General features: G+C 56.7%; 2 protein-coding genes across 3 annotated transcripts; one reads left to right on the top strand and one right to left on the bottom strand.

The window, feature by feature from the left end:
* Positions 1–332: 332 nt before the first annotated feature.
* Positions 333–4713, bottom strand: ABHD14B (abhydrolase domain containing 14B). Its single transcript, XM_047692792.1, has 4 exons — positions 4398–4713; positions 3267–3502; positions 1802–2043; positions 333–1414 (listed from the first exon to the last, which is right to left on the bottom strand). The coding sequence occupies exons 2-4, from the start codon at positions 3475–3477 to the stop codon at positions 1235–1237; spliced, it is 633 nt and encodes a 210-aa protein (XP_047548748.1). The 5' UTR covers positions 3478–3502; positions 4398–4713; the 3' UTR covers positions 333–1234.
* ABHD14A (abhydrolase domain containing 14A) lies at positions 3927–10379 on the top strand. Of its 2 annotated transcripts, none has more exons than XM_047692781.1 (5): positions 3927–4255; positions 8007–8218; positions 8396–8511; positions 9606–9841; positions 10049–10379. In XM_047692781.1, exons 2-5 carry the CDS (start codon positions 8025–8027, stop codon positions 10229–10231), a joined length of 729 nt encoding a protein of 242 aa, XP_047548737.1. In that variant the 5' UTR covers positions 3927–4255; positions 8007–8024; the 3' UTR covers positions 10232–10379. The 2 variants fall into 2 exon arrangements, with proteins under 2 accessions (XP_047548737.1, XP_047548730.1); XM_047692774.1 differs by lacking the exon at positions 3927–4255 and adding an exon at positions 5351–5541.
* The last annotated feature ends 281 nt before the right edge of the window (positions 10380–10660 follow it).

The following is a 10660-nucleotide window of genomic DNA, read 5'->3' as shown; positions in this document are numbered from 1 at the left end:
GGGGAGTTGTACGGTCCCCAAGCCCTCTCCCTCCCCCACCGTACCCTTTGGGGAACAGATCTACCTCCCCCTCTCCTCCGTAATCGGCTTAGCCTGGTCCCACTGACCTCCACCTCCCCCCACAGCTGAGTCTCTTGGCACCTGGGTGTGTGTGTGTATGTGTGTGTGGGTGGGTGGGGAGGGGAATCCAATCTCCCTTCCCCTCCATCTGGCCGGGTGGACAAAGGGCAGGGGGACCATCTGGTCCCGCCAGGGTGGGGGAGGGGCCTACCGTGTTGGTCCCCAGGGGCGGGGGAGGGGCGGCGCTCCGGAGACAGCAAGAGCCTGCGGGGTCTAATTGCATCACTTTATTTCACCGACCTCCACTCCGCTCTCCGTCTCCCCAACCCCCAAACCTCAGAGCAGGAAACAAGCTTGGTTGAGCAGATCCAGGCCTAATAACCTGGGGGAGGTGTGGAGCACCCAGAAAAAGGAGGGAAAGCAGGGAAATCGGAGGTTCCAAGGTCTGGGGCCAGCTGCAACCTGTGGGTGAATGGAGTTCGGGGCTGGCTACTCCTAAGCCTGCCAGAGCGTCTCCTGCAAGGAGGGTCCCCACCTTCCTGGACAGTGGGGGGGCTGCATGGTTGGGAGGGTATGTGTGTGCCCATGTGAATGCTTGTGTGAGAGCACAAGAGTGCATGTGTGTGAACGCATGCAATGCATGCAATGCAAAGCTGTAGGTGACAGTGTGCATGTCAGTCCAGAGTTGCCTGTACCTAGGAGGTTGCTCCCGAGTGAAAGGTCGTATCTGGGACCATGGATGGCTCTACATGGGTAAGCATGCAAGTGCGCATGGATGTATCTGTGGTCTAAGAGACAGGAGTAGGAGGTGTGAGTGCCCTGCAGGGCAACCCAAGGAAGAGGCTGGAGACAGGATGGGGAGGCTGCACAGGGGAGAGGAAGGAGAGCGAGGGAACAGGAAAACCTATAGGAGAAACCCATCTAATGGATTACCCTCCACCAGATTACGTCTCTTGATTCCTGAGGCTTTTTCTCTTGATTTCACTTCCTTAGTCTGTCACTGCAAGAGAAAGAGGAAGAGGAAGAGGAAGAGGAAAAGACAGATCCTAGAGACAAGAACCCAGATAGACAGACACACCTGTTGCATGTATGTGATGAGCAGGAACCCATGGAGGGAGGAAAGAGACAGAGCCCAAAGCAGGCCAGCAGCCACCCCCATCGGCAGGGCTGGGTCTCATGCTAGCCCCTGCAGGAAATCCAGCAGCCCCGTGTGCCACTCCTCAGGTTTGTCAAGGTAGCAGGGGTGCCCTGCCCCCTCCATGACCAACACCCGGTGGTTGGGCAGCTGCTTCAGGTGCTCAAAGCTGGTCAGGCCCATGGGGTCCTGGTCTCCATATACTATAAGAGTTGAGGTCTAGAGAAATGAAAAGGAAACAGTAAACAGGGATCTACCACACCAGCCCCAACATCCTAGAGGGGGTCAGCTCTAGCCCCACCACCACTCCAGTCTCTCCCTGGGGCCACCCCAAATGAAGGGGAGGGACAAGCTGGCCCAGTGGGTGGTAGGAGAGGCCCCAGCTCCTGGGGGACAGAGGCATAGATTTTTGTCTGCTCTGGCACACAGTTTAGCACAGGCCAAGGCACAGGAATCTGCTGCTAAGTAAACCAAAAGGGCAGAGTTTGGTAGTTTAGCTCCCAAGAAGACACCCCTCCGTTAACCTGCCCCCAGTGGAGGAAAGGCCCCAGGATGGACCCTTTCTTGCTCATAGCAGGGGCATCTCAGCCCCCCACACGGGGATACCTTTACACTGGCATAGTCCGCAGCATTGATTTTGTCAGTGCAGATGGGGGCCACTGGTACATAGCCCCGGAGCTGGGAGCCAGGGGCCGTGAGGAAGGGCAGGGAGTACATGCCGCTCAACGATGGGCTGATCACAACTGGAGAGCCCAGGTCCAGGGCGTCCACCACAGCTGCCAGGAAGCTGCTAGGGACCAGCTCCCCGATAGGGGCAGGGGCTGCTGCTTCCTTGGAGCGCCCCAGGCCTGCAGGGATTCAGGTGTGGGAAAGACAAGAGCATTGAATGGGGAAAATGGAAGAGACAGTCCCTTCCTCCAGGAAGCCCTCCTAGGTCAATCTCTCTGTGCCAGGTTCCAGCAGCACACAGTGTGCCCAAGTTTATTCCTACAGCAACCTAGATCTATCCTATCTGTGGCAAGCACAAGGCATTTTCCTCTATGTCTGTGCCCACCTCTCCCAGCCATAGAGTGTCCTGGAAAGGATTGGTCTCTTAAGTCCAACACAGCTGGGGCCAAGTCGCAATTTTTCACTTAACTATCTAGGCGACCTTAGGAAAGTCTCCTCACCCCTCTCTCAGCTGCTCAGTTTCCCCATCTGTTAAAGGAGACAAAAAAGTATCTGCCATTTCAGGTTGCGGTGAAAATTAAGTGAATTAACTGCTTAAGAGGCACCTGTCTCAGGGCTGGCAGGGTGGACGGGGGTCGAGGAGCTGGCTCTGTGCATGTACCTTCCCTCCAATGAGTCAGGCCCCACCTACCCCCAAAAGATTAGCTCAAGACCTTCACCTGGAAGATCATCAGCCCAACCCATGGTCCGAACCAATCCCATCTGGGCCTGGAGGCCCACGCTTGGGCCCTGAAACCCTGCCAGCCATGGCCTGCGAGGGGAGCAGGTCAGCTCTGCTGCCCCTTCATACTCGGCTCCATGGGCTGGGGCCTACCAGTCCAGGTTATGACGGCCGTTCTGGTGCTGCTCCTGCCCTACCACTGAACTCAGTTCTGGGCTTTGTCCCTGGGATGGTGACTGGGGGCTTGGCCACCCACCAGGCCCCACCCCGCCCCCACATGTGTCAGGAGACTCAGTCTCACTCCTTAGGGCTTCCAACAGAGGCTACGGTTATGGCTCTGTCAAAAGATTTTAATTCCACTTGGCTGAGTACCGATTCTTAGGTGTTGGGTACCGACGATATATGCACGTATCTCAGTCCCTTCTCACTAGAGCCAACCCCCCAAATCTGTAGCTCTCATTACAGAGGAGGAAGCAGGCTCAGAGCCTCTGAGACACCGCCCCGGGCAACCTGGTTAGAACCAGCTGGATGGTGTCCAGACCACACCCGGATCGAGACCCGAGAAACTGGAAGGGCCTTGCTGAGGGCACTGCACCCTGTCAAGGTCCTCCCAGTGCCCCAGGGCCCAGGCCTCGGTGAGGCCCGCCACAACCCCGGTCCAGAAGTTTGCCCCAGAGGTACCTGGCAGGTCCATGGCCACAGCCCGGTAGCCAGCCTGAGCCAGCCTGTGCAGCGTGCCCAGGTTCTGCCAGGTCTCGGAGGAGAAGCGGATGCCGTGCAATAGCAGAATTGAGAAGCGGGCAGTCTGCCCACCGCCTGGCCGAGCCTCCCGGAAGAAGAGGCTCTGGCCCTGCACCTGGGTGGTGCCCTCATGAAGCTCCACTCCAGCCATCACCGCCGCTGTACTGGTGCCGCACCTGCGGTCCAAGGCCAGACTGATGAGGAGCCACAGAACCCCCGACCCGATGGGACAGAGAGGGCAGGGGTCCCTCTGGGAGCAGCAAGGGGGCCTCCAGGAGGCTGCCAGAACTCTCCATATGCTTTCAGATGAGGAAGACCGAGGTGTTATTTATGCCTCCGCCACTCAACTGTGTGGCCTTGGGCCTCAGTTTCCTCTTCTGAAATAAGTGGCAATAAAACCTACCTCAAGAATGAATGAGTTAAAAAAAAAAAAAAAGAATTGACAAGTGAGGGTGACTGCCCTTGAACTCAATACATGGAGCTCCCATTATGATTATTGTCCTCATTGTTATTCTCCCTTTCTACGAATGGGGCTAATACAATAGTGCTCAGCTCCCTTAAACGAGCTCCCGCATGTGAAACAGGTGAAACGCTGGACACGGTTCCTAGCACAGAGGGAGCTCAGTAAGTGCTCAAGCGACGGTAAGCAGCTATTTTGCTTATGGTCCTCTTTCTCTTCAAGGCACTGTTACAGTTTGTAGGTTGGCACCGCAGGCCGGAGGGGGTCGGGGTTAGAGTTAAAAACCCATTTTTCGGAGGCGGAAGCTGGAATGCAGAGCTGGGAAAGGCTTTGGAGTTCCGGCCCGCGAGGAATGCGGAGTAGCCGGAGCGCCACCCGCTGGGGCCCAACGCGCTGACGCACGGTCATCGGCGCCGCGGCGGCTCACTCGGTCCCCTCGGCCGACTTCGGTTCTGGCTCGCTGGGCCCGGTAAGGCGCACGTGGGAAGGTTGGGGGCAGACCCGAGGAGGGGACCTGGGGAGCCGAGATGGGAAGGGGAGGAACTTGGGCCGGGTGGGGGTGGGATCTCACTGGACAGAAGAAGAGAGGGTCAGGGGCGCAGGGCCGGTACCTGGGGAGCTGCGTAGGCTCGCGCAGTTAAGAGATTGGCGAGTGCGGGAGGCGACTGCGGCCCGGGCCTGGGAAGCGGGGAAGTGGCTCGGCAGAGGGCGGAGACCAGGCCGTGCTACGGGGCGCCCTCTTGTGGCCACAAGCCGTCGCAGGGCCCGTCGCTGCCGCTAGATCTTTACTGTCCCAGCAGCCTCGGTTTCCCCAAACCCCTCGGCCCCGGGGAGTTCCAAGCACATGGCTGGGTGCGGCTCCAGCAGCCTGCTCCAGATGCACACGATACGGCTTGTGGAGAAGGGTTCGTGCGTCCCCACCCTGCCCAGGCCCAGAGTTGTGCGCGGGCAGGCGGTGAAGCCGGACCTCCGTGAGTGTGAGGTTCTATCAAACTCCATCCAGGTGACCTTGGCCGTTTTCACAGCGTCTCCGAATCTGTTTCTGGGCGTGTAGAATGGGTGTGATGTTGCCTGTTTGTCAGGGTGTCTATAACAGAGGGAGTCCTATGGGCCCTGCGCTGCCTCCCTGTGCGGCGGCCTGGCTGCCACGCCTGGCTTGACCACATATCGCCAGCAGGCTAGGTGCCATAAAGAGCAGTGAAAGAGGCCCAGAGGCCACCCCGGGTTATGATCGAGTGCGTGTGCCTGTGTAAGTGCAGGGGTACGGGAAGCGGTTGGACTGAGACCAGGAGCCGCCAAGTGGCTATAACATCTGACGTTGAACAGTGAGGCCTCCTCTCCACTGTGCTACGGCTTGACCCATCTTTTGTGGCCCTTAAGACAGTCCTTATCCTTACCCCCTCTGTACAGACGACGGGCTGACCCACGATAGAGACGGCCTGGTGGGAAGAAGCCGGTGGCTCTCCCCTGGCCTTCGGACTGAGAACAATCCGGAAAATCGGGACAGTGGGCCGGGCCTACGTGTTTTGGGGCACCGCCTAGAGTACCCCCCCTCCGTGGGTTTAGGAGGCGCGGGGGCCTGCGACTGCGGACTGCGCAAGCGCGCCTCCCTGGCCGCGCTCTCTGCCGCCTGGTCCCCGCAGCCGCCCGCAGAGCGGCGGAGGCAGCGCCATGGTGGCGGCGCTGTTTGGCTGCTGGTTCCGCGTGGGCGGGGCCCGCGCTGGGGTGTCCCGCCCGGTGATCCCGGTCGGCCCGGTGAGTGTCTCCGGGGAGTGAAGGCTGCGGGGTGCCCGGGGGCGGGCCGTCCTGGCTCCGCCCCTTGCCCCCCCGGGCCCTGGGGCAGAGTCCTGCGGGAGTGGCCGCTGCGGGGGGCCAGCGAGTGTCCCTGTGTTAGTGTGTTGCCCAGGCTTTGGTCTGCGTGCGTTCTCGGGGGTCTGGATACACGTGTGTAGATGTGGTGTGTGTCTGTTTCTACGTGCCTACGTTGAGGAGGATGTCGGTCTGTCTATACGCCTGTGTCTGTGTCTGTCTGCTGTGCGCATTTCTGTCTATGTGATTTTGAGGGTGTGTAGCTACGTGTGCGTGTGTATTTTTGAGGCTATGTGTGTCTGTTTGCCTGTACATGCGTGTTTCTTGTATGCAGGAGCAGTTTGGGGGTTGTGTATATGACTGTGCTGGCAATTTGAGGGTCTGCATGATTTTGAAAGCGGGTGTGTCTGTGTGTGTGTGTCCGTCTGCTTTCCTGATGGCTGGCTGTGTGGCTGGTTTTGAGGGTACGTAATTCAAGGGATCGCTTGCTCGCAGGCCAAGTGTGTCTGCCTGTACCTTCCGTGCCAGGAATAGCTTGTGCAAAAGAAAAGCTGTGGGGACAAGACTGGATGTTTGTGTGCACGCATGTACTCCTGTGTGTCATTGTCCACACGTATGCCAAGGACCTAGTTGGGTACAGCCAACCGACCCCACGCTTGTCTGGTGCATGCTGAGTTGCCAGCTAGCTTCCCCCCACCATGGTCTAGTGCACCAGCTGCCTAGATTGCCAAGGCAACAGCCAAAGTCCCGCCTCTCCCTTGCAGCAGGCTTGCCACAAGGAGAGGTCGGGGGAGATCCTCCCACTGGTGGGAGCCTAGGCTCAGGCTGCTCTGGAGGTTGCTGTTCCTGGTCAGAAGAGAAGAACGGTCTCTTCCTTCCTTTAGCTCCTGGCTGTTCGCTGGCACCAGAAGGGCTGTCACTGCCCACCCACCCTGGGACTGGGAATCTGGGGCTGGGGGCTTGGGAAACACTGTCAAAGCTCCCAGGAGAGGAGAGTGGTGCCCAATATGTTTCTAGCTAGGCCAGCACCCACTTGGCACCCAATAAAGATGTGTTCACTGGAATCTGTGAATAAGGCAGGTGTACTCATCCTAGGCCTGAGAAATGATGACAGGACAGCCCTGGGTCAGATCCACTGTATTCCTGAAATATCACAGGAAACTTGAGAGGGCTGATGCAAGGTGATCCTTTTCCCCATTTTACTGAGAAGCTGAAGACGCATAGCCAGGAAGTGGCAAGGCAGAGTCTCAAAGGCAGGGCTAACCCTTCTGGACAGGCAAAGGACCCAGACTACAAGAGTCCATCGGGTGGGGGAGCTTTCGTCTCTCCAGCCTCCATTTCGAGGTGTACCATGTTCCTCCCTGGGCCCATTCATTCTGTTCATGCCTTGGCCTTTCTCCATCCCAGATGTTCTCCATGAGCCCTCCTCCCACTTAATATCAGCTGAGATAAAGCACTGAATATTTCCATCAATTGGAAGACACATTCTGATTTAAGCACTATTATATGCAGTGCGATTAAAAAAAAAAAAAAAAAAAAAAAAAACATTTCCAAACATGCTGTCAGTGAAATGGGACTTTACACACAGTCTTTCCCCTTTTATTTTCTTTAAAAGATTTTATTTATTTATTTGTGTGATAGAGAGAACACAAGCAGGGAGAGCTGCAGGCAATGGGAGAAGCAGGCTTCCTGCTGAACAAGGAGCCCAACACAGGGCTCCATCCTAGGACCCTGGGATCATGACCTGAGCTGAAGGCAGACACTTAACCGACTGAGTCACCCAGGCATCCCCAGTCTTTCACTCTGTGATGACTCTGTGATGTGATGACTCTGTGATGAGTCTGACTACTCTGTCCACCAGCAAAGCTCCAGTTCATCCCTCACCTCCCAGCCCCATGGTTTCTTCCTTGGCAAGCTGAGTGTAGCCTGGTGGTTAGCAGCCCAGTTCTGGGTTCAAGTCCCAGTTCCTCTACCTGCTACTCTGCATTTTGGGCAAAAGAATTTACCTCTCTGAGCCTGTTTCCTCATCTGCAAGAGAACTATAATCCTATCTGCTTCCCAGTGTTCTTATGTGGATTCGTGAGTCCTCGTATGGGAAGGGCCAAGCACAGGATCTGGCTGTCATAAGCATTGGTTTTAGCTGGCACAGTGATGATGGTGGTTATTGAGCATCTGTGTGTCTCCAGAAAGATCTCAGATGCTCCTTCTCAGGCTTCAGGGTATCTGAGCCCTTGCCCCTGCATGTATGGAGTAGTTGGATATGAACCCTCAGACCCTTGCTCGGAGCAGGACAAAGGGCAAGGGCTGAGCTCTTCCTTTGACTGAGGGCTTCTGGGTGAGGCTTGGGGGTGGGGTTCAGGGGACCTGGTGGGGACACAGCCCCAGCCTCTTCTTCCTCTCCTCTCCTCCAGACTGTGGTACAGACCTCCATGAGCCGGTCCCAGGTAGCCCTGCTGGGCCTGGGCCTGCTGCTCATGCTGCTACTGTACGTGGGGCTGCCAGGCCCCCCTGAGCAGACCTCCTGGCTCTGGGGAGGTCCCAATGTCACAATCCTGGCTGGTCTCACCCCTGGCAACTCCCCCATCTTTTACCGCGAGGTGCTGCCGCTCCACCGGGCACGCAGGTGGGTGCTGACCTCAGGGTGTAGTGGAAGGTCTAGGTCCAAGGGGAGTCCCTGTGTGGGACCCCAGCTCAACTCAGGGTGCTCAAGGCCTGGGAGGGCAGTGGGAGAAGCCTAGAAAGAAAGAAGGGTGGCCCACTTCCAGACCCTGAGGACACACACTCCCCTGTGTGCCCACAGGGTGGAGGTGATGCTACTCCACGGAAAGGCCTTTAACTCGCACACGTGGGAGCAGCTGGGCACGCTGCAGTTGCTGGCGCAGAGGGGCTACCGGGCTGTGGCCCTTGACCTCCCAGGTGAGAGCCCCTGCTCTGGGGTCTAGAGAAGCAACATCCGGCAGGCACAAGGGGGCAGCTTCCCAAGGGAGGACTTGGAGGGGTAGAAAAGCCTTACGGTATGGCTGGGTTGCGGGGGATTTGGACCCCAACATCTGGACAAGCAGTGGCAGGTCGCAACACAAGATGGCAATGCTAGAGGGTCTGTGTCTTTATTTTCTACCTTGAAAACTAGAATGTGGACTGTGGCATGTCCCAAAGCATGGGAAATAGAAATAGAAATGTGACTCACTTCCCAAGAGCTTGCACGGAGAGATCTCACTGGACTTTTTATGATAAACTAGGTAGCTTTTCGTTTTTTTAGCTGTGCACATGATTTATGCTATCATTCTTGTCTTTAAAAACCAAGAGAGAGTGACGTCCTCAGGGACCCATGCCAACACTTCTCTCCCAGCAGTCTGGGGGTGCCCAGGGGGTCCCCCCTGAGCATTTCCCTATATAGAAAGACAGACAATACTCAGGATTGTGTGGCGAGGGTAGAAACATGACTCATGTCCTGTCGGCTTAGCAAATCTCTCTGCAGCTTGGTTTTCTCCCCCAATACTAGAGCGGGCCAGTCACTATGAACATCTGCCCATTCCTCCACTGGTAGATACATAAGTTGATTAAGAGTTTCCAGCGTCAGTGGAAATGCTTGAGGCATGAAGCTGAAGCAACTTTGGACATGTTTCTTTGAGCGTGGAGGCAATAATTTCTATAGGGTAGCTACCAAGAATCATTGATGGGTCAGAGGATGCACATTTGTTAAAATGTTGACAAATATGACCTTACCCTCCAAAAATGCGACATGGATTTATACTCCCGTCAGTCATGGATGAAAGTGCCCATTTACCCACATCTTCCCCAACACTGCATATTGTCAGTCTTTTTAGTTTTGCCACCCTAATGAGTGAAAGATGCTTTTCTAGCGGACCTATCCTATTACCTAAAATAGCTTACGGGAAGTTTGGGGGTAGTGCTGCCCTGTGCCTCTGCTCCTTCCCCCACTGTGGGGGGGCAGGAAGTCCTGGGTTCCTTTCCAGCCTCCCTCAGCTGGTGCCTCCTGCTGTTCCCAGGTTTTGGGAACTCGGCACCTTCCAAGGAGGCAAGCACAGAGGCAGGGCGGGCAGAACTCCTGGAGCGAGTGCTACGAGACCTGGAGGTGCACAATGCCGTCTTGGTGAGCCCCTCTCTGAGTGGCCGCTATGCCCTGCCCTTCCTGATCCGAGGCCACCACCAGCTGCGTGGATTTGTGCCCATTGCACCTGCCTCCACCCAGAACTACACCCAGGAACAATTCTGGGCCGTGAAGGTACTGGAAGGAGGGTTTCCAAAGGTCCAGCTTCCTATCCCTGGCTCCAGTCATGGGCTGGGGGAGGACTCAGGTCTCAGTTGGAGGACACATGGCCTCATCTGGATAGAAAGAGGTGGGGTGTTTGGGAAAGATTTCCTAAGGAGGTGGCAAGAGGGTCAGTCGCCATCAGGCCCCAGGATCACAGCCCCTTGCCTTGCCCTGCAGACCCCGACTCTCATCCTGTATGGGGAGCTGGACCGTATCCTGGCCCGAGAGTCACTGCGGCAGCTCCGCCACCTGCCCAACCACTCTGTGGTGAAGCTGCGTGATGCAGGCCACGCCTGCTACCTCCACAAGCCGCAAGACTTCCACCTTGTCCTCCTGGCCTTCCTTGACCGCCTGCCTTGAGTTCAGCCACTGACCAGGCCCCAGGCCTGGCCTGAGCTGGAAGAGTCCGGACCAGTGCCCCACCAGGGAGGCAGCCCCTGGGATTGGAGGGTGGAGGCCAGAGGGCCGTGCCCAGTCGGGACCTCTCATTTCATCTCACAGGCACAATTAAAAAAAAAAACACATTTTTTTGTCATGTCTAGGGAGTGGCAGGTCCTGTTTCCTGGGGTTGCAGCAGGTGGGGTCAGAGTGAGAGGCAGGTCCGGGACTGCTTGGGGGCTGGGAGCTGGAGGGAGGCTTCAGCAGTCCGAGATGGTCTACTTCTTAGCTAGCTGCCCTCACTACTCTGTGACTCAGTTTCCTCACCTGTAAACTGGGCATGATGGTAATACCTGGCTCAAAATTTGGTTTTAAAATTGACTCAGTCTAGGTATATGGAGCACTTGGTCT

The sequence above is a fragment of the Lutra lutra genome, chromosome 1 (assembly GCF_902655055.1).
Source record: "Lutra lutra chromosome 1, mLutLut1.2, whole genome shotgun sequence".
NCBI lineage: Eukaryota > Metazoa > Chordata > Mammalia > Carnivora > Mustelidae > Lutra > Lutra lutra.
The sequence above is the reverse complement of the archived record's forward strand: the minus strand, read 5'-3'. Positions and strand labels throughout refer to the sequence as shown.

Excerpts from the sequence above, each read along its gene's own strand:
- ABHD14A (XM_047692774.1), top strand. The coding sequence starts at position 5,458 with ATGGTGGCGGCGCTGTTTGGCTGCTGGTTCCGCGTGGGCGGGGCCCGC. Across the intron at positions 5,542-8,006 it reads CGGTGATCCCGGTCGGCCCG|ACTGTGGTACAGACCTCCAT; the intron begins GTGAGTGTCTCC and ends CCTCTCCTCCAG. Across the intron at positions 8,512-9,605 it reads TGTGGCCCTTGACCTCCCAG|GTTTTGGGAACTCGGCACCT; the intron begins GTGAGAGCCCCT and ends TGCTGTTCCCAG.
- ABHD14B (XM_047692792.1), bottom strand. The coding sequence starts at position 3,477 with ATGGCTGGAGTGGAGCTTCATGAGGGCACCACCCAGGTGCAGGGCCAG. Across the intron at positions 2,044-3,266 it reads TGTGGCCATGGACCTGCCAG|GCCTGGGGCGCTCCAAGGAA; the intron begins GTACCTCTGGGG and ends GAATCCCTGCAG. Across the intron at positions 1,415-1,801 it reads CGGACTATGCCAGTGTAAAG|ACCTCAACTCTTATAGTATA; the intron begins GTATCCCCGTGT and ends TCATTTCTCTAG.